Genomic DNA, 23686 nt, shown 5'->3' with positions numbered 1-23686 from the left:
AGATAATTTACCTGAGGCTAGAAAGGGATGCACGGTGAGAAAAGTCAGAACCTACTTACCTTGGGAGATGCCAGTGAAAGGGAGGGAGCCTTTGGCAGCATGGGTAATGATCTGGGTGGTGAGGATATCAGGGCATGCACATGTAGAGAAGTTCTTTGAGCTGTACATGTAATATTGATACACTTTACTGAACGTCATACCTCATTACAAAGTCAAAACAGGACAACAAATGAAAAAGGAAAAGTAGACCAAAGCTAAGATCTGAAAGGTAAGTAAAAAGAAGCCAGCGAGAAGAGGGAGTAGTTTTCTTTGAGGTGAAACCAGCATGTGCAAAGGTCCTGAGGCAGGAGTGCATGACGTTGCTTCTTATCTTGGCTCTATGCTCACTTGATGATGCCTGGGCCTCTCACTTCTCTGGGTCATTTTCCATTCAATTAAGGTGTCTACTGTGGAATAGGTGGGCAGAAATGACTTCAACTGCTCACTCCTCAGGTCTATGTTTGAATGTTTCACCTTTGAGTTGTTGAGGAAGGAACTGCAGTCAAAGCGGTATAGATAAAGTTGAGTTCAGAACTCAACTGTGCTGTAGATACTCCCCCTCACCTCCCTGAGTCTCAGCTTCCCCATCTGTAAGAAGTGTCTTAACATGTAGAGTTTTAGTGGCAGAGTCAGGGTAAAGAGATACTTAACAGAGGCCTGTTTTACAGGAGTCAGGGATTAAGTCCTGAAAGCAAGCTCTCCCCCTCAAACTCATGCTCCCTCTAGAGTAATCCAGCATGGCTCTGGTTAGGCCTCTGAAACCCCTGGCCTTGATTTCCTGTCATGTGGAGCTTACATCACCACCCAGAATGGTGCCTGGCACATGTTAGAAGTTTGAGGATTGTGGGTTCATGATAGCTAGCCCTTAATACATGCCAGGTAATGTATACATATGAACTTGTTTAATCCACACAGTGAACACTACCATTCCATTTTACAGAGGGCAAAACTGAGGCACAGAGCAGTTGAGTCACTTGCCCACAGTCACACAGTTAATGGACAGAGCCTGGCTCTGGATCCCCTGCTCGTAACCACACCGCCATGTAGCCAGATTATACAAGCGCTGCCCAACTGGCCTTCCTAAGACAGGCCTGCAGAAGCCTGCAGAAGCTGCTGGAAGCAGCCTGGGCTCCCCCAAGGCTGTTGACCAAGATCAGTGCTTTCGGGCAGCCAGTGGGCCACTCTGGCGCCCTGACGCCGGCGAAACCAACGCCCTTTTCGAGAAAGACAAATCCACCCAGAATAATTGTTGAGCCAGCAGGCAGTGTAAGCAGTTTGTAAGCCTGGAGGTGCCTAGGAGGGATGAGGCCCAGCAACGTGCCACCGCTGCCGGGGCGAGCCACAGTTGCCCTTATTGCCAGCTTTTCTTTTTTTTTTGGATGTTGTCATTCTTTTTGGGGAGGAGAGATGGGACACCTCAAGAGTTTGCTGTTTTGCTGAAAGGATTAATTTTCACCTGTAGCATCATGTGGGACTTGCGGCCACTCCCTTTCCTCTGCGCCGTCATGTTTTACTGTTCTCTTTCTTTTCTCCATGAAGAAACCGGGAGAGAATGTTCTAGAAACTGCAGCCTGTAGGTGCGGATGGAGGACACAGGGGAGACAGCACTTGATTCTCTCTAGTGGTAAGACTGAATTTAGATGCCAGAGACGGCTACCGAGTGTGGGACCGTCCAAGAGGCTTATTTTTATCCCTGCCTCTTTATGCATTTATGGGATTTCCATATTTGCATAAGCAAAAAGTCTGCAAAAGAATTATGATGATAATAACTAGTATTTATTGAACATATACTACATGCTAACTTTACATGTATTCACTCATGTAACCCATACAACCACCCTGTAAAATAGATGTTTATAGGAGTCTTATTTCCGGATCAGGAGCTGAAGTGTAGAAAAGTAAATAAGGTAATGAGAAATTCAAACTATCAACATTTAAAAAGAGATTGTCAATAAAAAGGAAGGACCTACTGATGCTATGACATGGGTGAACCTCAAAAAACATTATGTTCAATGAAAGAATCAGGACAAGAGAACATGTATTGTACAATTTCATTTATGTGAAGTGTCCAGAACAGGCAAATCTATTGAGACAGAAGGCAGATTAGTGGTTGCCTGGGGCAAGGGGTGGAAATAGGGAGTAACAGTTAATGGGCACTTGAGATCTTATTGGGAGAGATGAAATATTCTAAACTGATGTATAGCAATAGTTGCATAACTTGGTAAATTTACTAAAAACCATTTGAAATGGGTGAATTGAATAATATGTCAAATATGACTCAAAAACTTATAAAACAAAGAAATGTAATTAAAATATGAAAGTCTAACATTTATTGAGCACCTGACATGCACTTTACAGGGATTTTTGCCGGTGCTGACAGCTTGTTCACTTGTTTACCTGAGCTCATCTCTGGTGAGAAGGTTTTTTGTGCCAGGAACCATGCCAGGGTGCGGGAGTATAGCGGTGACCTGGACTTGGTTCTGGTTCAAGGTCCCTGCCCTGATGGAGATGGTGGTGTAATGGGTGTTGGGATTAGGGTGGGGTGGAGATGCAGATGAAAAAGCCAGCGATGGTAAGAGAGTGTACCTGGTGCCTTCATGGGATAGGCATGGTGCTGACATAGCCCAGAGGGTGCACTGCAATCCAGGCCTGGTGGGTGCTGGGAGGGCTGAGGTTTTGTGCATGAAGCTGAGACTTGAAGGACAAGGGGTAGTTACCATGTGAAATGGTGAGAGTGAGGTGAGGAGAATGAAAGTTGTTTGATTATTCATTCATTCATTCATTCATTCATTCATTCATTTATTCATTCATTCATCATTTATTTATCATTTATGCACTCATTCATCCAGTAACTGTTATTGGGGGCCTGCCCTGTACCCAGCCCTCTGACAGGGCTGACAAGGTAACCATGACAGAGACAGAGGGTATAGAAAGGGCCTGTGGGTGAAGTTATGCCCATTTCACTGATAGGGAAATGGAGGCTTATAGATGTAAAGTGACTTGCCAGGTTACACAGCTGGAACAGAGATACAAACCTAAGCCAATTTAGTCTCAAAAGCCCATCCCTGGAATGCATAGTCTCTTTCTGCTTCCAAGAAGAAGCCAGATCAAGAAACAGAACATCTCACTTTTGCCCCTGTGAGTCCACAGAACTGTGTTCTAGCCATTTTGTTTGTACATATCATGTTTCCACCATCAGTTGTAAGTTCCTTCTAGTCCGGGACGACTTCCTCCATTTCCTGAAGATCTCTTGATCTCTGCTCAGCCACCTCCTCCAGGTCAGATTTCCCTCCCCTGAAACTCCTCCCGCATCTCAGGACGGTATTTTGAATTGTCTGTTCTCCATTAGCTCCCCCAGAACTCTTTAAATTCTTGCTTTGCTCACAATTGTTTCTCTAGCATTGAGGCGGGGTCTATGCCAGAGCCAGTGCTCAATAGATGATCATGGAATGTTTGACTCTTCAGTTCACAGGACAGGGCAGGGGATGCCCCCCATCCCCAGGGTTTCATACCCCAACTCCAGGGCAATTCTGTTGTCAGAAATGCTAGAAATGCTGTAGGGAACCACTCCCCAGGTGTGGCTCCTTATTTGGTGAAGTCTGTGGACCCCTTCTCAGAATAATTTTTTTTTAAAATTGCATTCAGATTAAATGAAAACAATTTTTTACTAAAATACAATTGTCAAAGTATATAAAAACTTTTGTGATATATTAACGTGTTTTTTTATTAACACACTAAATAAGATTTAGTGGTGAGCTTGATATGATCTTTTTATAAAAAATTTATTTATTGAGAGAGAGAGAGAGAGGTTGATTTGTTGTTCCACTTATTTATGCATTCATTGGTTGATTCTTGTATGTGCCCTGACTGGAGATCAAACTCACAACCTTGGTGTATCAGGATGATGCTCTAACTCAGTGGTCCCCAACCTTTTTTGGGGCACAGACCAGTTTAATGTCAGAAAATATTTTCACGGACTGGCCTTTAGGGTGGGATGGATAAATGTATCACGTGACCGAGACAAGCGTCAAGAGTGAGTCTTAGACGGATGTAACAGAAGGAATCTGGTCATTTTTAAAAAATAAAACATCGTTCAGACTTAAATATAAATAAAATGGAAATAATGTAAGTTATTTATTCTTTCTCTGCGAACCAGTACCAAATGGCCCACAGACCGGTACCAGTCTGCGGCCGGGGGGTTGGGGACCACTGCTCTAACTGAGCTACCTGGTCGGGGCCTAACCTGATATGATCTTAATTTCAAAGTTGTGGTAGCTTAAACAATATTTTGAGATATCTACAATGACTGAAGTGTGACATGAAAATATCGGTGATTTCTATTAGTGGCAAAACCATAGGGGACTTTTTACCTGGTACCTGCATTTGTGGTCAAAGGAAACGCTAAGTACCATTTAGAGATTGGTGAAATGAAGCTACAACTTTTGTCCATCCCAATGTCATGGACCCCCTCAGAATTTTATCCTCACTCCCTCGGGGGGGGGTGTGTGTGTGTGTCCGTGAACTCTTGCTTTAAGGCAAAGGGATTTTGACTCTTTAGGTTAGATAAACAAGAAAATCACCAAGAGATGAGAGAACAAAGAGTAAATAAAGAGCAGTGACCACAGTGGGTTGGGATAAACAGAGAAAGGTTTCAGGACAGGCCAGTTTCATGCTGCCTGTTGTTCAAGTGAGCTTGTTTTGGAAGGAAGAAAGGAGCTGGGGTGAGGGAAGAAAACATGTGGAGGGTTTGCTCTTGTGACTGAATCAAAAACAGCATACTAACATCACAGCCTTGACCTCACCCTAGAGCAAGCCCATATCACCTTTGTGTCTCTTTTGTAACTGAGAACACTAAGCCATTGTCCCTGTAAAACAGGGTACCTGCCCTCAAGCTCATACACAATGAGACAAAACAAACACAAAAATTAATAACAAGACAAATATTAAATTGCAATTCAAAAAAGTGTCCAGAAGAATCTAGAACATGCCACATATCTGGCTAAGTGCACACAGCACAACCCACAGGCGTTCAAAGGTGGGGGTTTAAACCCCCACCTCCCTTCTGAGGTTTGTGGAGAGGATCAACTGGGGAAATGGACAAGAAGCCAGCAGAATCGGAAGGACAGTTAGAGCATGCACTTTGGGACTGCTTGCTACTCCTCTGGTCTCAGTGACCTTTGTAAAATGGGGAGAATAACTAAGCATGGCATCTGACATATATTCAACACTCAATAATGGGAGCTATTATTACCATTGAGAAAATGATAGGTGTTTGCAAATTGATTCTAGAGACACCAGACTTGGAGAACTTGGTCTTTAGAGTGGGAGATCTGAAAGTATTTGAATGAATGTAAGAATGAATGAATGTGTCCTCGGGTTGGCTCCGCCCTCCATATTGGGTCCTCCCCCGTGTTGTCCCCTAAACGGCTCAATGAAATGAACCCCCAGCTCTGGGGTCAGCTACATCTCAACGGATGAGTGTGACACGATAGAGAGGAGATCTTTCTCAGCAGGGGAGCGACAACAGCTCAAGCCGAACAGGCTGGTTTCGTATTCCGGAATGGTCTTCTCTCCGTCTCACCAACCCCTAGCCCCCACCCCCAATCGGCGTGGCGCCTCCGTATACCCGGGGACTGGAGGGCTCTGCAGTGCATGACGGATCTTAGGGGCAAGCAGTCGAGGCGCCTGCCTGAGTCCACCGCGTGGGGAGCGTGCCGGCGGAAGAGCGGCCTCATCCTGGGAAGGTCGATTTAAGCCTCCCAGGCTGAAGTGGGGGTGAGGTGCCGATGCGCCTTCGGATGCTATGGTCCCCCAGCCCTTATAGGTTGAAGTCTTCCGTACCCCGTGGGAATCTGAGGCCTGAGGAATTGGGGTGGGAAATAAGCAGAACCTCCTTTCCTGAGGACGTGGGGGAGAGGGCTACTTAAAGGGAGAAACGAGCGCTGCCGAGACTGCAGGTCCCTTTAAGAGGCCGGGCTGGCTCTGCGGCGGCTCCAGCTAACCATGTGCCTGGGGTTGCTGTGCGGTCTCCGTCCCCCGGCAAAGAATCCCAGCTGCACCCGGCAGCAAGACCCCGCTCAGGAGAGGCGTGGTCCAGTGGGACGTGGGAGGGGCCAGAGCTGCAGGCAACTGTTCATTGGAGCCGAGAACGCCGCGGCCCGGGAGTGGGAGGAGTCACAAAAACGTGGGCTGGGCCTGGCGCTGCGGGTGTCGGGGGCGGGGCCAGGGGCTCGAGAAGGGCCGCAGGAGCCGGTGGGCGGGGCGACTGTGGAGGCGGGGTCTATGTCTGCAGTGGGCGGGGCCCGCCGCAGAGGGGCAGTGCCGGCCAAGAGTCCTCTGCGCGCCGCTACCGCGGCGCTTCCACATCGCTTCTGACAGCCCCGGCGCCGGTATCCGCGACCCTCGCTACCTCGCACAGCCGCCGCGGCCTCCATAGCAGCCTGAGTCGCGTCCCTTGCCTCCGTGCCCACATCCGGGGGCGGTTCGGCTCGCAGTCGCTGCGGAGGCCGCATCTGGAGAGCATCTGGAAACCAGCCGGCCGGCCACGCTGGAACCCGCTCCCAACCTGGCCCGGCCGCGCCGGGAACCTTGCTTGGAGCTGGAGCCTCCCCTGGAGCCGCGGGCCCGGGCCCCTGAGCTGCGCAGCCGGCGCATGGTGAATTCGTTGCTGTTCGGAGAGATGGCTTTGGCCTTCGGCTGTCCGCCGGGCGGTGGCAGCGGCGGGGGCTGCCCCGGCGGGGGCGGCGGCGGCGGCGGGGCCGGGCCAGGGCCATCGCCGGTGACTGCGGCGCTGCGGGACGACCTGGGCTCCAATATCCACCTCTTGAAGGGCCTCAATGTGCGCTTCCGCTGCTTCCTGGCCAAGGTGCACGAACTGGAGCGGCGCAACCGGCTTCTGGAGAAGCAGCTAGAGCAGCAGCAGAGCGAGCGCGAGCGGCGGCTGCGCTACAAGACCTTCTCCCGCGAGCAGGCCGTGCAGACCGGGCCGGATCTGCTACGGCCACCCGTGTCCGGTAGTGGGCACGGCATTGGCAGCGGCGCGGCAGCCGGCACCAACGCCAACACCGTGGCCCTGGGCGGCCTGCCCCCCGGCGGCGGCTCTCATCCGCAGTATTACGGCCGCCTGCCTGGGACCATCTGGAGCTACACGCAGGTGCGGCGCACGGGCGGCGGTGGCGTGGAGACGGTGCAGGGCCCCGGCGTGTCGTGGGTGCACCCCGACGGCGTGGGCGTACAGATCGACACCATCACACCCGAGATCCGCGCGCTCTACAACGTGCTGGCCAAGGTGAAGCGCGAGCGCGATGAGTACAAGCGGAGGTGAGTGCGGCCCCGCCTCTCCGCCAGCGGCCGCGGAATGTGTATGTTGGGGAGGGGGGGGGCTGGTAGCAGCCAGTTGGTCTTAGCAGGTGGGCTGGAAAATGCAAAGCACCTTGCACATGCTTGGAAAACCTAGTTTTCTAGTTCCGAGAATGGGGGCGGGCGCTGACCACAGCAGGGGACACCTCTGAGTCCTCGTACCAGTCACATTGTTTTGTAGGTGACAAAATAATCATCAGTATTTTGAATAATTTCATTTAATTCCCACGGCAACACAGAGTGTTGGACATTTTATCACCGTTTTATAAACTAGGAAACTAAGGCATAGAGATGCAAGTGATTTGCGTAAGGTGTCTTGGCTAATTATGTGGTGAAACCAGGATTTGAACTTTGATTTTAAGTACTCCTGGCTAGTCTGTCTCCCAGTCTAGGTACTTTCACAAGGATGTGGAGGTGTGCTCTCCTCTCTCCATGGGTGACAGGAAAAAACTGTTAAGTGACCCACCGACCTTTTGCTCCTTGAATTAAATGAGATAATGTATTTGAAAATGGATCTCTCCCTACCCACTGGGGCTAGGATATGCCTTCTTGCTCCAGCCTTGTAAGGTCCAGCTGGCTGTACTGGATAACCAGACCCACATCAGATTGGCCACAAGCTTTTAAAAACACCTCCCTTTACTCCTCCCCCACTTTTGTTGTGGGTTTTGGGGTCCCAACAAACTCAACCCTAAAGGCCCACAGAAGGAAGTACCTTGGACTGGAAGAATGGACATTGAATGGACTAAGACCACCATCTCTGAGTAGAATGTGGGGCAGACTACCTGTAGGACTGGCCAGTACATTTCTACCCAGCCCCGACTCCCTAGGTGGGAAACTAATATTCTTTCTTGCCTACAGCCTGGCTGATTGTAATGTCTGCTCCACTTTCCAGTAGAAGGAGAGGGGTCTGTCTGTAGCATCTTGGGCTTGGCAACTCTGCATTAGGAACCTTGGCTCTGGACTGGATTTGGAGGATGTGCTGAGAAGGATCTTTTCTTCCATGCCTTGAGTCCTGGTACTCACCTGAGCACAGAAGTCTGCCCAGTGAGCTGGCCGTGGGTGGGTCTCCCCCCTTTTTTTCTACTGGTCAAGTGTCAGCTCTATCACCTGCCATTGAGACTGTAGAATCACTTGGAAGCCTGTTTGCCCATCAGAGATATAGAATAATGAAATTCACCCACAGTTGCATGAGGGGAAAGTAGGATGGTGATGCTTTTTGGAAGGTAAAACATAATCAGGTTGATGCCATTAAAGATGGTAGACTCTTTGTCAAGTTAGCAGGGAACAGATGCCTGGAGTCTCAGAGCTCTCTCATGTGGGGCCTGGTTTTCTGGGGGGAAGTCTTACTGCTGTATACTAGCTACTCTTCTGGGCTGGTTGCCTCTCTTGAGATCTTAAGAATGGCCTGGTGCCCTGCCATGGGAAGGCCACCTCTCTGCTCCTGTGGGCAGCTTCATTGGGGGGTGGGTGGGGTAAGGAAACAGGCCCTTGCTCTTGATGGTGAAACTCAAAGGGATGGGCCCTTCTGTCTGCCACTGTTGATTGTGTCGTCATGCCCCAGGCTTGTGTTGTGTTTGTTTTATTGTGTGTGTGCTTCTTGGACCTGGCTACTAAGGAGATGGAAAAACTATGCCCAGTCTTAAAGGAGGTAGGTTGGCGTTGAGAAATGCTCTGTTTAATTTGCGCTCAGGGTGTGGGCTGTGATGTCAGCTTCTACTGCAGGCCTGGAATGAGACAGGCGCTGCTGGGACAGGTGGAGTGCGGGTGTGTCTTCCCGCCTGCTGCGATGTGTGTGTACCTTCTTGTCCTTCATTTTTTCATGGACTGGGGAGACGCACCTTTTCTGAAGTTGATTCAGGGTTCAAGTTGGGCTTTTCCAAAGCTAGTGTACTCCTGTAATTGGGCCTCAGTTTCTTTATCTGTAAAGGGAGAGGTGGGTGGTATATCATCTTCCAGCCCCAGGCTTCCTCAGAGATGCCTTAGGGCAGTGGTCGGCAAACTCATTAGTCAACAGAGCCAAATATCATCAGTACAACGATTGAAATTTCTTTTGAGAGCCAAAGTCTTTAAACTTAAACTATATAGGTAGGTACATTGTTATTAACTTAATTAGGGTACTCCTAAGCTGGCCTTTGCTAAAAACGTCCTCAATCTGATTGAGCCACATGTGGCTCTTGAGCCGTGGTTTGCCGACCACTGCCTTAGGGGTTCCTTGAATAGTAAATAAAAATTAACATTTAAAATATATTAAAATGTTAATATGATCATAAAAATGTGCTCACTCACTTTTAAGTTCTTTTTTTTTTTTTTTTTTTTTCATCTTTCTGAAGCTGGAAACGGGGAGAGACAGTCAGACAGACTCCCGCATGCGCCCGACCAGGATCCACCCGGCACGCCCACCAGGGGGCGATGCTCTGCCCACCAGGGGGTGATGCTCTGCCCCTCCGGGGCATCGCTCTGTTGCGACCAGAGCCACTCTAGCGCCTGGGGCAGAGGCCAAGGAGCCATCCCCAGCGCCCGGGCCATCTTTGCTCCAATGGAGCCTCGCTGCGGGAAGGGAAGAGAGAGACAGAGAGGAAGGAGAGGGGGAGGGGTGGAGAAGCAGATGGGCGCTTCTCCTGTGTGCCCTGGCCGGGAATCAAACCCGGGACTTCTGCACGCCAGGCCGACGCTCTACCACTGAGCCAACCGGCCAGGGCACTTTTAAGTTCTTAATGTTAACTCATCAAAGTTCACACACTAACTTGTTAGTAGTTGGACTCAAACGAAAGCCTTTCTTTGGCTGTCTCTGTTTGTCTGAAGAGTATTTTGAGATTACAAAGCAAACTACTGAGAACTATACCTCTTTGTAGCTACGAATCTGTGTGAGTCAGGATTTTCTTCATACTCTGCAGCCAAAACTGGAGATAAAATTAAACGGAATATGGAACTGTCATCCATGATCCCAATGCTAATATTAACGGATCAAAATAGCCTCATCAGCCTCGGAGATTGAATTCAGAGTAGGTTACATATTTGAACCAGCAATATAAATTTACACAAGTAACATTCTGGTTGTACTTGTTCCTGCAGTCTGCTTTCTCACAAGAATTTTGCTTTGTGAGGAGGGTGGGCATGTGATCCACTTTATAAAAAGTTTAAATACCGCTGGACAAGATGATCTATCTCAACGGGTCTTTCCGGCCTTGGCCATATAGAAATCTGAGTTTCAGCTCCCAGCCCACTTCTGATTTCCTGTCCATAAGAGAAGTCATAGGCTGAGGCATGCGACCAAGGTATTTGCCCGGGCTGTTGGCCACCGAAGGCTTCAGGCCCTTCATGGATATCTAGCGTGGAGCCCCAAGCAGGGAGCATCGGGAGGAGCCTGTGCCCTGAAAGGAAAGGTTCCAGGGTTGCCTCTGGTCCAGCCGGAGCTGCTCACAGCTCCGAGAGCCCATTTGTTTCCCCAAAGGGCGACCTTGGATGTGTAGCTCAGTGTTCTCCAAGTTGAAGACTTTTGGGGTTCCACCTCCATGACTTGTGGCCATATCCACATACCACCACCTGTGTTTTTTCTTATGTAAGATATTTGTAACAGCTTTATTGAGGTATAATTTACATATCATAAAACCCTCTCATATTTAAGCATAGCAGTCAATGATTTTTCGTAAATCCACAGAATTGTGCAACCATCACCACAGTCCGTTTTGGAACTCTTGCATCACCCCCGAAAGATCCTTCAGGCCGCTTTCCAGTTAATCCCCACTCCTGCCACAGCTCAGGCTGCAGCTCATCTGCTTTCTGTGTCCCTAGGTTTGCCCTTTCTGGACATTTCCTGGGAGTGGAATCATGTACAAGGTAGTCTTTGTGTCTGGTTTCTTTCCCTTAGATAATGTTTCTGAGATTCGTCCTGTTGTAGCACGTATCAGTACTACATTCCCTTATGTTGCAGAATGACATTCCACTGTAGGGGTAGACCACATTTGTTTTATCCGTTCACCTGTGTAGTCAATGCAGTTTAAATGGAAAAGGTCACCTGTTTACCACCTCATATCATCTCATGTGCCGTCAGTGGTACGGGACTCAACCTAAACCGGAGCCCATGGCCCGGTGGGGCCCCAGCCCTGGCCCTGCTCTCTGCTGCTTGGTTTTGCCTTGGTCCAATCAGCACTGAGCTCTTTATGGGGGGTAGGGGTGGATATGTGGTTGCCGAAACTGTAACACTGACAAGGTTGTCAAGCATTGATTTGGAAACCAAAACAAATGACTTTGCTCTGTCACCATGCAGTGCCACCAAGATATCCTGTTCTGAGTTTACAAGCTGGGGGCTTTCCCCTGGGAGAGTCCGGCTGAATCTCTGAACTTTAAACAAATAGAACATTCTCTGAATTGGCATCCAAGAGACCCAGACTTCAGGTCGGGCTCTGCCACCACATGCTGTGTGACTTTTAGGCCACTTGCTGCTCTCTCTGAGCCTTAGGCGCTCCCCCTTTACACAAGGGTGATCCCTCCCAGCTCGCTCCATGCTTTGGGTCTGTGACTTGGAGGGGCTTGGGTCCAGGCTGTCCTTTCTGCCTCCTGGGATGGTATGCTGGGTCTCCCCCTGTCCTGACTCCGGCCCAGCGTGGTTTGGAACTGGGTGGGTTTTTTTTTATTCCCCTGTGGTTTGCCAAGTGTCTGTGCCCCTGACTCAAGTCAGCACGAAGGGCTTTGTTTTTCCCTGGTACCTGGGGTGACCAGAACTTCATTGGAGAGCCAGGAGGGAGTATGGGACCACGGCCATTTAATCTGGTGCTTTTTAGGTAGGCCCTTTGGAGCCTTGGGGTGATTCTGGGGACAATGGGGGGGGGCTGAGCTCCTGGGATCCCATGCCAGCCACAGCAGTTCCATTTCTGTGACTCTGCAATTGATATTCTGGGGAAGATTCAGTTGGAAAACAGGGTTCTGCAGTTAAGAAAGAAAAAAAATCACTCATTCAGCTGAGATGGGGAAACTGAGGCCCAGAAGGGACTGACCCACAGAACCACATGGGCAGACCTGTCTGCCCTTGAGAGCTATCCTCGCGGCTCCGAGGTGATGCCATCATCTGCCTGAGCTGGGGGCTTGGAAGAGCTTTTGTCACCTTTTTGTGTGTTTGCCTTTAAGCATTTTCTAAAAAGCCACTTTCAGGGATGGAAAGGACTTTTGTCATAGCTATTTCTGATTGTGAACTGGAAGGGTCTGGGCTGTCAGCCCGAATAGAGGGCTCTAAAAGGGGGTGGTGGGTGAGCCAGCTGCAGTGTCCCCTGCCTTTCCCATCACACCCCGGGAACCCTTGAGCAGGTCAAGGTCAGCCTGAACATCCCGAAGCCAGAAGACTGCCTCCGAGAGCCGGTCGGAGGGCTTTGTTTGTGTCATTTCTGTGGACACGTTGGTCATTTCTGAAGCTGCCACTAATGTGGCTTCTTTATTTCTGATTTTCCCGGGAGGCAGTCTGGGATGGTGAAAAGAGCGTTCAAGTCCCTGCTCAGACACTCTCTGTGTGACTCCGGGCAATTGCTTGGCCTCTCTGAGCTGCCTGAGCCTCCACTTTCTGTAAAAGAGGGAGAAGACTGTTGCCTCCCCAGAGATCCTGGGAGGAATCCATGAGCTCACGTGTTTGGGCACCGGGTCCTTGGTGGGCCCCCTATGCCCCCTCCCCAGCCCGCCCCGTCCTTCTCCCCACAAAGTCTGTTCTCTTCGTTTATAGAGGTTTCTCAGTACAGAGCTGGACTGCCCAACACATCCATTTCAGGACATGTCGCCACTCTCTCTGTCCTGTGGAAGGCGCCGAGATGGTTGGGGGCGGAGGGGAAAAGGGCTACTTCTTTGTCCAGCATCTAAGAAGGGTGTTCTTTCTACTCTTAGCGGTTGATTTGTGCCTCCGGAAATCTCTGCCCTCTTCTCGCCCCCCCACCCCCACCCCCTGTCTCCCAACCTCCTTTAAAAGAAATGCACAACCCCCTTCCATCTAGCTCCTCAGTATTCCAGAGTCTCCTTGCCGCGCTGGCATTCTCTCTGGGGACAAATTTGGGAGGGATTTTCAGAACCTTAAGCTCGAGGGAGGGGGGGATGAGGTCCTAGAAAAGAAAAGGAAGCAGAAGAGGCTGGGAGACAGCTGACGCTGAAGATTCCTCCTCCCAGGAATGCGGGGCGGGGCCTTCTCCTCGGCCTCCGCCACCGGATGCTGCAAGGTTCACACACACACACACACACACACACACGCACGCACGCACGCACACTCAGACTCCCTCTCCAGGCCTGTGGCACGCATCCCCACACGTGCCGATATTTGAAGGACACAGAAGGGTAGACCCAGAATTTGAGCACGCCTGAGTTGCAGGGCGATGCGCTTACTTCCAGGGGAACTGATTTAACCCGTGCCATGATGGGTTATTCCGGAGGCTGTGTGGGCTTTGTGTTTGGAGTCCTGGCGTTTGATCGCATCGCAGAGATGTAGCTGGGATGGTGTTACGTTTATTCCCCAGGTCATGGGTGGCTAACGGCCTGGGACAGGGAGCAGGCAGGCCTGTTGGCCCCTGTGTTGGGATTAGGATGTGTTGCTCTTCCCTGACTTCCTTCAATGGGGCATTTCTGGACACCCACTGCCGCCCCCATCACAGCACCCTGCACCCTGAATCGTAATCGCCTGGGGTGTGTCTGCACCCCCCCCCCCTCGCCCACTGTAAGCTCTGCAGGGCAGGCTCTGGGTCTGTCTTCTTCATCCTGTAGTCGCAGATCCCAGCTAGGGCCTGGCAGACTCCCCCCTGAGCGAGTCCTTGTGCAGTGAGGGAGGCGTTGTGCCTGGCTGCTGTGTGCTGGTGGGCCTCAGTGGGGCCAGGGGATGTAAGGCACAGGTGGCCTGGGTGACCAGCATGGACTCTACATTCGGGGACTTGCAGCTTGTGGAGGGAAGGGTGGTTTGGACTTGGAGTTGGGAGACCCGTGCTCCAGTCCTGCCACGTCAGCGCAACAAGTTTGAATCAACATCCATTGCCTGGTGCCAGATGCTGGGTATTGAGCACCGGAGTCAAAGCTGGGCAAGCTCAGGCTAATCACGTTGCCTCTCTGAGCCTCATTTCCTTATCTGGAAACGGGGGATGCTGAGCTCCGTGTCCCAAGTTGGTGGGAGAAGTACAATGGGCTCACGCAGTGACAGCTCTTTGTAAATGGTGAAGTTCAAGAGTTACATGGCAAGATTTCACAGGCAGAAGGATGGGTACCCTCAGCGGTGAGTGGTGCCAGCTTTGTGAGAATTTGAGAACCAAGCTGGAAACTGGGAGGAGGGTGGTCCATGCCCTTGTTGGCAGCCTCTGGGGGTAGTGTAGCCTCTTGGCATTGCCAGCTGTGAGATACTTAGAAAATTCTGGCCAGATGGGAGGCTGATGCAGATTCCTGATGGTGCTGCTCACCTGCCAGGCTACCCTCCTGCCTTTAGTGAGCACGGGGTGCTTGGTTTCCTGGGCAGGATGTGGTTTCTTACTCTAGTTCCTGGTACAAGAGAGAGTAGTTGTCACCCATTAGTAGACCTGGTACATAACTCTGGTTCCCTTGAGGGGCTGTGGCCTGGCTGAGCCCCCTGGGTGGTGGCATGGGACAGTTAGAGCTCTGTGAAGTCCAGGTTGTGGTCCTGGCTTGTCCGTGGGGTGACCTGAGCTTCCTGTTGTCCATCTGGGAATGGGGCAGTGGGAAAACAGGCTTACCCAGTACTCTGTGAAGACTGTTCTCTCTGTAACTTTACTGGAGTGGTCTGGATTCTGCACAGGACACCTAATCTCTTGCATCTATGTTTGTCGTTCTGTAAACAAAGGGTAAGGTTTCTTATGGGTTCTGCTTCCCGGGGTTGAGGAAAAAAAAATTATTTGAAATAATGGAGTGTAAAACCATTTTGAAAAAGAAAAAAGGTTTAAAAACCAGTCATCATGACTTAATAGCCACCATCAGCTGAGCACTACTATGTACCAAGCTCTGTGATAACTTCTTTAAATAAGTGAGATTTAATTATTTGAGTGAACCCCAGAGGTGAGAATTGAGTATGCCCCTTTTATAGATGACAGGTTCAGAGAGGTGAAGGGATCTGGCCCAGGTTTGCAGCAAGTTCCAGCTGGGTCATCAGACCCCATGTTCAGTGCTCTCCCGGGGGAGACACAGGCTGGCCTTGTCCCATGCCATTTGCGGCAGGCAGGAGGAGGCAGGCTGAGGCACAGGGGTCTTCCCGGCACCTGTCACAATATTGCCATGGCTGGTGGCAGAACAGGAGGTGGCTGCTACTCTAGGAAGACTTCCTGCTGTCACTTTACAATACCTCTTTCTTGAGAAGCCAGTGAAAGTGTCCTCTTTCTTGAGTGGCATGCAGATAAGCCTCCTGGGCCATCATCCTGGGCCGTCTATCTCTCCAGTTCTTTGGGGACCCGACTCTGGATAGGAGAGTTCTTGATCTCAGCCAAAGAGGGTAGTGCCCCTGGGCTGGCAGGCCTGTAGGGGAAGGGATGGAATGCAAGGAACATGAATTATTATTACCTGTCTGGCACTTTCCACGCAATCTGATTTAAACTCTGCAGGATGGAAACGAGGGCTCAGAGGAAAAGTAGCTTGCCCCAACTCATATAGCAAAGCCAGGGCTTGATGTAGGTCACACACTCTGATTCCGTGCTCCTTTTATCACGGCTAACACCTAGGTGCTCGGGGAGTGGCCGGGGCTTCACGCTGATCACAGGCAGGAGAGAGATTGGGAATCCTGGTGGTGGGAGAGAAGCCAGCCTCCGCTCTGGGGCTCAGGTCTCTTTAACTTTTGCTTTCTGTTGGTGCTGTGATCTTTGCCAGGGTACAGGGAACTTGTCACAGTGATCCAGTGCTTCCTGTTGGGGAAGATGAGGCCACAGGGTGTGGATGTCTGAGAAGCCAAGGTTTCGTTCTCTTGACAGTGGCTGGGTGCCCACCACAGCAGCCCCTTCCCTCAGGAGATCAGAGACTGGGCACACGGCAGATGTGACAGTACCACATGACAAGAACCTGCTCAAATAGTGCCTATGAATACTAGGGGCACAATAAATATTTCTTAGTCAATTAATTTATTAAACAATTATTAGTATAGTACTTACTTTTTTTTTTTTTTTCCGCCAGGCTCCATTTAAAGCAGTTTATCTTTAACTCTTGTAACCTCATAATAACCTTCTAAATTGGGTACTATCATTAGCCCATTTTGGAGATGCTGAAACTGAGCCACAGAGACAATAGGGAATTAGGCCAAGACATAGCTTGTAAGCAGCAAGCCAAAATCTGAACCCAGGAAGTCAGGTGCCAGATCCCACCCAGGAAGGGGCATGCTTATTGCAAGTATGTTCGTGCTCTGAGCCTTAGTTTTAGCATCTGTGAAATGGAAGTGATTAATCTGACTTCGTGGGGCTGTTTGGAAGATTAAATGAAGTGATTCCTGCGGAAGCACTTTATAAACTGTTGATTGCTGTGCAGGGGTGGAGACTATGAATCCCTGGGTCCTACCTACACTGTTGTTTCTTTTCCAACTTCCTGTGCAACTGAGAGCTACTCAAAGCTCCATGAGTTGTCCCCTCCTCCTCCCTTTGCATTTATATTCCTGCCTCCCCTGGATCCGGAGACAAGCTCTGATGGGTTGTTGCACAGAAACCTACAAAACTAGGCAGCTTAGAGCAGAGCACTTGTGTAGAACTTGGAAGCTGGGAAGAGAGGAAGCTGCAGCATGATTCCCTCCACTTATCAGCTCCTTGACCTGGAGTCGTTTGCTTCTCTGAGCCCTGTTTCCTTATCTGCCTAATGGGGACAGTCATATCGCATGGACCCAATGGGATGATGGCAGCTGCCGTAGCAACCAGGTATCAGATGAGGCAGGGTGTTCTGGGGAGAGAAGCAGAGGCGGGGATTGGATGGCTCTGGGACCCCGGCCTGGGCAGGAGCCCCTGCACGTGGCGCGGCTGCGGCTGCGGCTGCGCTGGGCCGGGGCTGTCTCCACGCTGTGTCTCTGAGATGCTTGCTCAGCGCTCTCCGGCCTGCGTGCCTGACTTCGGAAGTGCAGGTTCACATAGCACCCCCCTCATCTGCTGTTCCATGGAGAGACGCCCCCGCAGTGGAGACACTGCCTTCCGCCCTCTTTTAACTGGCCATTTTTATTACTTGGGTTATTTAAGACGGTTCTTGGCTTGCTGCCGCCTGTTTGCCGTCCTGGGGGAGGGGAAGAGCTGCTGGTCTAAGTGGACTTTGTGAAATTCCCCGGCAGACAGGCTCCTCTCCAGGCAGGGTCGGTGTATCTTCCCAGGGCTTCCTTTTTGCCCCTGGCCTGCCGTGCTAATGGGCAGAAGGCCATCTGAGGGGACAGTGGGGGGACTGGGACTGGAATAGCTTTGGGAGAAGCGTTGCAAAGTCAGACCACAGGACCAGAGAGCCTTTGAGTTCTGGGTGGGAACTGGATGGGACGTTGGATTCTGGAAGGCACCTGCCCCCGATTAGGGCCAGTTATGACAGGCTTCCTGGAAGAGACGTCACCCGAGTTGTGTTCTGAAGGTGCAGTAAGAGTTCAAGAGAAGGGGGAGGGTGCTCTATGTAGAGAGAACAGCTTGTGCAAAGGCCCGGAGGGGAGACTGCTGTGCTGGTGCCTGGTCCAGAGCTGGTTCCTTGTGCGCAGGCCTGAGTTGGGACAGGGCCAGCCTGGCCTGCCCGCTCTTCCCTCTTCCCTTTCTCATTCTCCTGCCCTCCCTGTGGCCTTGGCCGTCTTTGTTCTGTTTGCTAGCTCGCATCCTCTCTCTTTTCTTGTTTCGGGCTCTGCTCTCTTGGCTGGCTCTCTCACCCCTGCCCTGTCCTTCATCTGAGGCCATGGGGGGCTGTGACGGGGGGGGGGGGGCTGTCCCCCACCCCCACCCTTCTGTCTGATGCCGGGTGCTCTTTGTGTTCTGCTGGGGCTTTGTGAGCGTGTGTGCGTGCCTGCGAGCATGTGTCTGGGGGCCTCTCTACACCCTGTGGTCCTGAGGTCAGGACCCTGCCTCCGGCCACCGCAGACCCTTTGTACTACCCCTTGTCCATCATGGTGGAGGGCAGGGGAGGCTGCCTGGTGAGAGGCTAGTTGCTGGTCTTGGAGGTCCATGCTGGTCATGGAGGACCTCAGCCCCCAGCCCCCACCAAGGCCTGGGCCCAGGATTAGACACAGGGTGGGGAGTTGGGGCAGGAGGCTAAGCTGCTCCCCTCATCTCCCCCAGCCTGACTGCCCTGCCAGTCCCTTCCCCATCACACCTGTGACTTCCTCTTACCCCCTGGCAGGCCCAGAGGGTTGGAGGCTGTGCAGATCATTTAACCCATTCCCTGCTGCCAGGCAATGTCATTACCCCATCATTCCAGATGACTAGATGTGCCTTTTGTCTTTTTTTTTTTTTAATTTTTTATTCATTTTAGAGAGGAGAGAGAAAGGGAGAGAGAGAGAGACAGAGAGGGAGAGAGAGAGAGAGAGAAGGTGGAGAGGAGCTGGAAGCATCAACTCCCATATGTGCCTTGACCAGGCAAGCCCAGGGTTTCGAACCGGTGACCTCAGCATTTCCAGGTCGACGCTTTATCCACTGCACCACCACAGGTCAGGCCGGCCCTTTTGTCTTTTTTAAAAGGTCTGAGTGTTTAGCCTTTAGCATTATATTTTCCTCCACGCCCCCACTCACATACCCCTGACCATGTGGCAGGTGAGGCCCAGGGAAAGAGAGCAGCCATCTCGAGATCTCAGGATTTATTTGAAACCCTTGAACGAGGGGATCCTTCTGGGGCTGCTAGTATTTTAAAGAGGGTTTTGAAAACTCCCAGAGGCCTATACACTTGAAGTGAAGAAACCCCTGCAAAGCTGAAACATGGAGCCTGTCAGCTGGAGTCCGCAGGGACCCAGCCTGGCCCCTCGGTCCACATCTGGGTTTTTAGTGCTCGTGCTGGGCTCTCTCAGCCTACAGAGGAGATGTGAGGTCGCCATGGGCTTGTTGTCTCCTTATAACTAAAGGCACTTCCTTGGCCTCAGCCTGGCTTTGGAGTCTTGGGGTGTTGACTGATTGACCTACTACCCCTGTCTCCCAGCCACATGCTTGGCTGCGCCAATGCTCTGTGCCTCAGTTTCCCTCTATATAAAATGAGATGACAACCACAAAGGTTGTTGAGAAACCTGGTGAAAAGGGGGTGAGGGCCATCTCTACCCCCTTGTCTCAGGAGAGCCCTGCTGTTGGATGGTCTGAGGATGTTGGAATTGGGTGACCTATAAAGGCTGACCCTCCAACCCCCACAAACACCATGTTTCCGAGCCCTTAGTCTGGGGACATGGCCTGACAACGGGTATGTCTGGATCTCTTTACAGTTTCGCATGGAAAATCTTAATGTTACTTTTATACTTGCCTTAGAAAAAATACTAACGTTTGAAGCATTAGGACTTACCTAAGTTGGGGAAACTGAGGCCCGGACTCAGCAGGCTCCCGGCAGAGCCAGGATTAACTTGATGTCAAGTTCAGGGAGCCCCAACTCCTAGGTTGTCCCTTTCTGTGCCTTAAAGCATGATACGTCCATGGAGAGGGTTAAAAGGAAATTGCATTGTTCACTCGTCCTTGGTGCACACTATGGGCTCAAGGTCTGGGCTGTCACGTGGGTGGGAGCTGCAACTCTGGAGTGAGAATGTCTGGATTTGTATCATCGTCCTAAACTTCAGTTCTCTCATCTGTAAAATGGGGATGCAGCATTAGCTCACAAGGTTGTCGTTAGTATATTTCAGTATTTCAGTGAAATAGTACACGCCTAGTGCTGAGTGGGGTGCTGCCCACTAGATGTTTCGCCTTGTCCGTCCTGCCCAAGCCTGGCCCTACCCAGCCCCCAGGCCCGTGCAGTGGTAACTGCCTACTCCCCCCTCCCCCCTTCTGGCTGCAGGCTGGCCCTTTGTGTTCAGGGCACTTCCTTTCTCTAGCCCAGCCGCCTGCCTGGCCAGTGAGGAGATCATATCTCCTCTCCCCCCACCCCAGCAAATTGTCAGCGCAGGGTCACTGGGAGGACAAGACCTAGCTTTCAAGGCCGTGTCTATGACACATGTCCCCTGAAGCCTGTAGCTCCCAGTAGCCTGTTGGAGAATGGACTTGAAGGGAGGGGCGAGGTGTCTGTTCCTGTCCCGGCGTCCCTGGAGTGTCTGTCCCTGTCTTCTAACCTCCTTGTGCAGATGAGAAGGCAGCCTCAGGAGGTCACATCCCTGGCCTGAGGTCTCACCATGAGGCCGAGGCAGAGCTGGGATTCGAACCTGGGTCTGGCAGACTCTTCCAGAGTACTTCCTGTCACAGTGATGGGCTCAGTCTCCCAGGCTGAGAAATGGGCCGCATAGCCGTGGCTCTGGCCCTTGGGCTGAGGTACGGGAGTTGGAGGTCTGAGTCCTGCCTAGCCCCTCAGCAGGCGGAGGGGCAGCTGTTTGCCTGCCGAGCCTCCGTAAGGCGACAGGAAGATGGCTCCCGTTCCCCTCCAGCCACAGCCTGCCTCTCTGAGGCCTTGTGGGTAAAGTGCTCGCTCCCAGATCTTGGTGGAGAGGTGACGTTGAAGGCTGTCTTGGCATTGTTTTTCCAGAGTTGACGTCAGGGCAGCTGGTTTAGGGTTTCGTCTCTGAGACAAAGGCGGCTTTGTAGCTTCTGCCCAGTTTGAGTGCAGGCACATCACCCCCCAAGGTGGGAAGGAGGTGGCAGGGACCGTGGGGCCCAAGCCCGGAGCCCGGGAGGCTTGGCTTTCCCTCAGCTCCTCCCAGAAGAAAGCCAGGACCTCACGATCCTGTAATACTCATCTCGCCGTTTCCCAAGAGTATCTCCTGTGCCGTCACAGGTCAGAGTTCATGGGTGTGTTCTCTGGATATCACGACACTCCTAAAGAGTGGCTGTGGTCATCCGCTGTCCAGAGGAGGAGACAGTCTCGGCACTGGCTTAAAAGATCCCCATTGGGTCGGTCCCACCACTGTTGAGTTTCTCTCAAACTCAGCTTTGGAACTGTAACTTCAGAGAGTCGAGGTGCCCTAGGGAAAGGCCAGTGCAGGTAAATCCCGTGACTTTGGGGATCCCTAGCTTTAATTTCTTTTTAAAAATATTTATTTATTGATTTGAGAGAGAAAAAGAGAGAAACATTGATCTGTTCCTGCACATGCCCTGACCAGGGATAGAACCCGCAACCTTCGTGCATCAGGATGATGCTCCATCCAACCAAGCTGTCTGGCCATAGTGTTAATTTCTGTTCTCAGGGTTCAGAGTTGGGTCACTTGGAGTGTGTGTTGCATATGTAACCATGCATCTGTGGGTATGTACACATGTATGTACAAGTTACAAGGAGGAGATTGGACAGGGAAGGATCTATAGGCATGAGAAAGTTATCCAGAGGCCTTCTGGGCAGGTGTTAAGGAACCATTCCAGGGGATGCATAGGAACTTCTGCTCTTCTTGTTCAGGAATTACCCCACTTTATCATCCATCCATCCATCCATCCATCCATCCATCCATCCATCTATCCTTTTTGGGACCCCTGTACTCAGGCCCTATGCTTGGGCCTTGGGGATAATGCTTCATGGACCAGAAAGGCAGACTCCTGTCTGTAGGGAGCTTGCCAAGTGACTGTTAAATCAAAGCTGGAAGAGTCCTTAGAGAGTGTTTAGTCTCTCCCCTAACGCACAGTTTTTCAGAGAGGGGCAGTGACTTTCCCAAGGTTGCACAGCAATTTGAGGCAGAGCTAAGGACTCACCGCCAGGTCTGTGGACCCCAGCCCCATGTTCTCGCCCCTCTGCTGTCCTGGCTGGCCACCCTCTCGTCCAGCCCCTCCCTCCGTGGCTATTTTGATGTGTTCTTGGCTTTTCCGGAGTCCTCTGCAGCCTCTGTCCTGAGAGACGTGCAGAGATGCTGGCTGGACCAGAATGTCAGCCCCGGACTGGGGCCAAGCTTGGCCGTGCTCTGCCTGAGGTGACATACTTGTCTGTTTGGAATGCCAGGTTAGCTGGACACCTGAGTGTGAAGACCCTGAGGCCCTGCTTTACTGTTCCTTGTGGACAGGGCTTGCTGTCCCCAGGGGGGTCTCCAGAGGTCATCTGTTCCTTCTTCACCTTGAGGCTAGGACCACTGCAGACTCTACTTAAACACCTTACTGCCTTGGAAGAGCATTCCAGAGCCTTCCCCTAGATATGCCTTCCAGTGTCCTTGTCCCTTTTTCCTTTGGGAAATGCTTCCTGATCACTAGCCCTAATCCCATGTGCAGCTATCTCCACCTGTTTAGCCTTCCACAGAGTAAGGGCTGGTGGATTTCAACTGCCTGGTAGTGACCCTTCCCAAGTTCTCAAGGCAGCAGCCCCATCCCGCCTCCTCCTGAGGCTTACTCTTCCCCTGAGTCCCTCCTGACTCATGCGCACTGGTTGGGGCCTGCTCTGTGTGGGAAGGATCTGGCCGGTCCCTCCCTCCCTTCCTCTCAGATCCACAGGTTCCTAGCGGGGAGGCACATTCCGTCTCCTGGCATCATAGAACCCTCTGAGCTGGCAGTGGCCCTGGAGCCCAGGGATCACCCTTACCCCACCTTTCCTGATGGAGAAACTGAGGCTTGAGTGACGCGTCTGCGCCATTCAGCCAGCCTGGCGGAGCTGGGCCCCTCCTTCACAGGGCAGTGCTGTTTCCAGGGTCTGGCCCGGGAGTGGGTTTTCCAGCCTAATAAAGGTGGCTGGTGGCCTTCTGGCCTGGTGGTCCCTGCCCCTGACAAGTGTCCTGGAAGCAAAGCAGCTGTCCCCACCTGTCTTCCCAGGGCTCCCAGACCAGGATCCGTGCCGCCCCCTGCTTGCCCTTTGAGCTGGCAGATTCCTGGCGGTCCAGGCCTGACCTCTGAGCCCTGCAGGTCCAGGCGTGCCCTAAAAGCCAGGCAGCAGCCTCCTCCACTCCCACCTGTCCCCTGGTTCCCTCTCATCTCATGGCTTCCCTGTCCCCCTCTTGGCTCTGGGGAGACCCCTCACTTTCAAGGGTGGAGGACAGGAGAACTTAGTGTATGACAGCAGTTAAGTTGCCCAGGGGATACTGGCTCCTGTGGGCGTCTGGGGCAAGAAGGGGTTAAGCAGCTCTGCCTTCTGGGGCTAGACTCCCAGCTGGTGTCCTGGCCCCTCAGGCCAACCAGGCCATCTGGCTTGACAGATGCCACTTGGTGTTCCATCTGTCCCAAGGCAAAGTCACCAGGAAGAGGCCTTTGTACGTCTATTGGGGTGGGTGTAGACCAGCTGTCTATCCCTAGCAGGCCAGGCAACTTGGGAAGGGGCCCACCCCTGG

General features: G+C 51.8%; 1 protein-coding gene across 2 annotated transcripts in view; it reads left to right on the top strand.

The window, feature by feature from the left end:
* Positions 1-6230: 6230 nt before the first annotated feature.
* Positions 6231-23686, top strand: part of IFFO2 (intermediate filament family orphan 2) — a 47170-nt gene continuing 29714 nt past the window's right edge. Inside the window, exon 1 of one of the 2 annotated variants that reach the window (XM_066375238.1) lies at positions 6231-7359. In XM_066375238.1, coding sequence (XP_066231335.1) covers positions 6692-7359 — 668 coding nt within the window. In that variant the 5' untranslated portion in view covers positions 6231-6691. The remainder of the gene's footprint in view (positions 7360-23686) is intronic. The other variant, XM_066375237.1, reaches the window with a different exon arrangement.

This window comes from Saccopteryx leptura, chromosome 3, assembly GCF_036850995.1.
Source record: "Saccopteryx leptura isolate mSacLep1 chromosome 3, mSacLep1_pri_phased_curated, whole genome shotgun sequence".
Taxonomy (NCBI): Eukaryota; Metazoa; Chordata; class Mammalia; order Chiroptera; family Emballonuridae; genus Saccopteryx; species Saccopteryx leptura.
The sequence above is the reverse complement of the archived record's forward strand: the minus strand, read 5'-3'. Positions and strand labels throughout refer to the sequence as shown.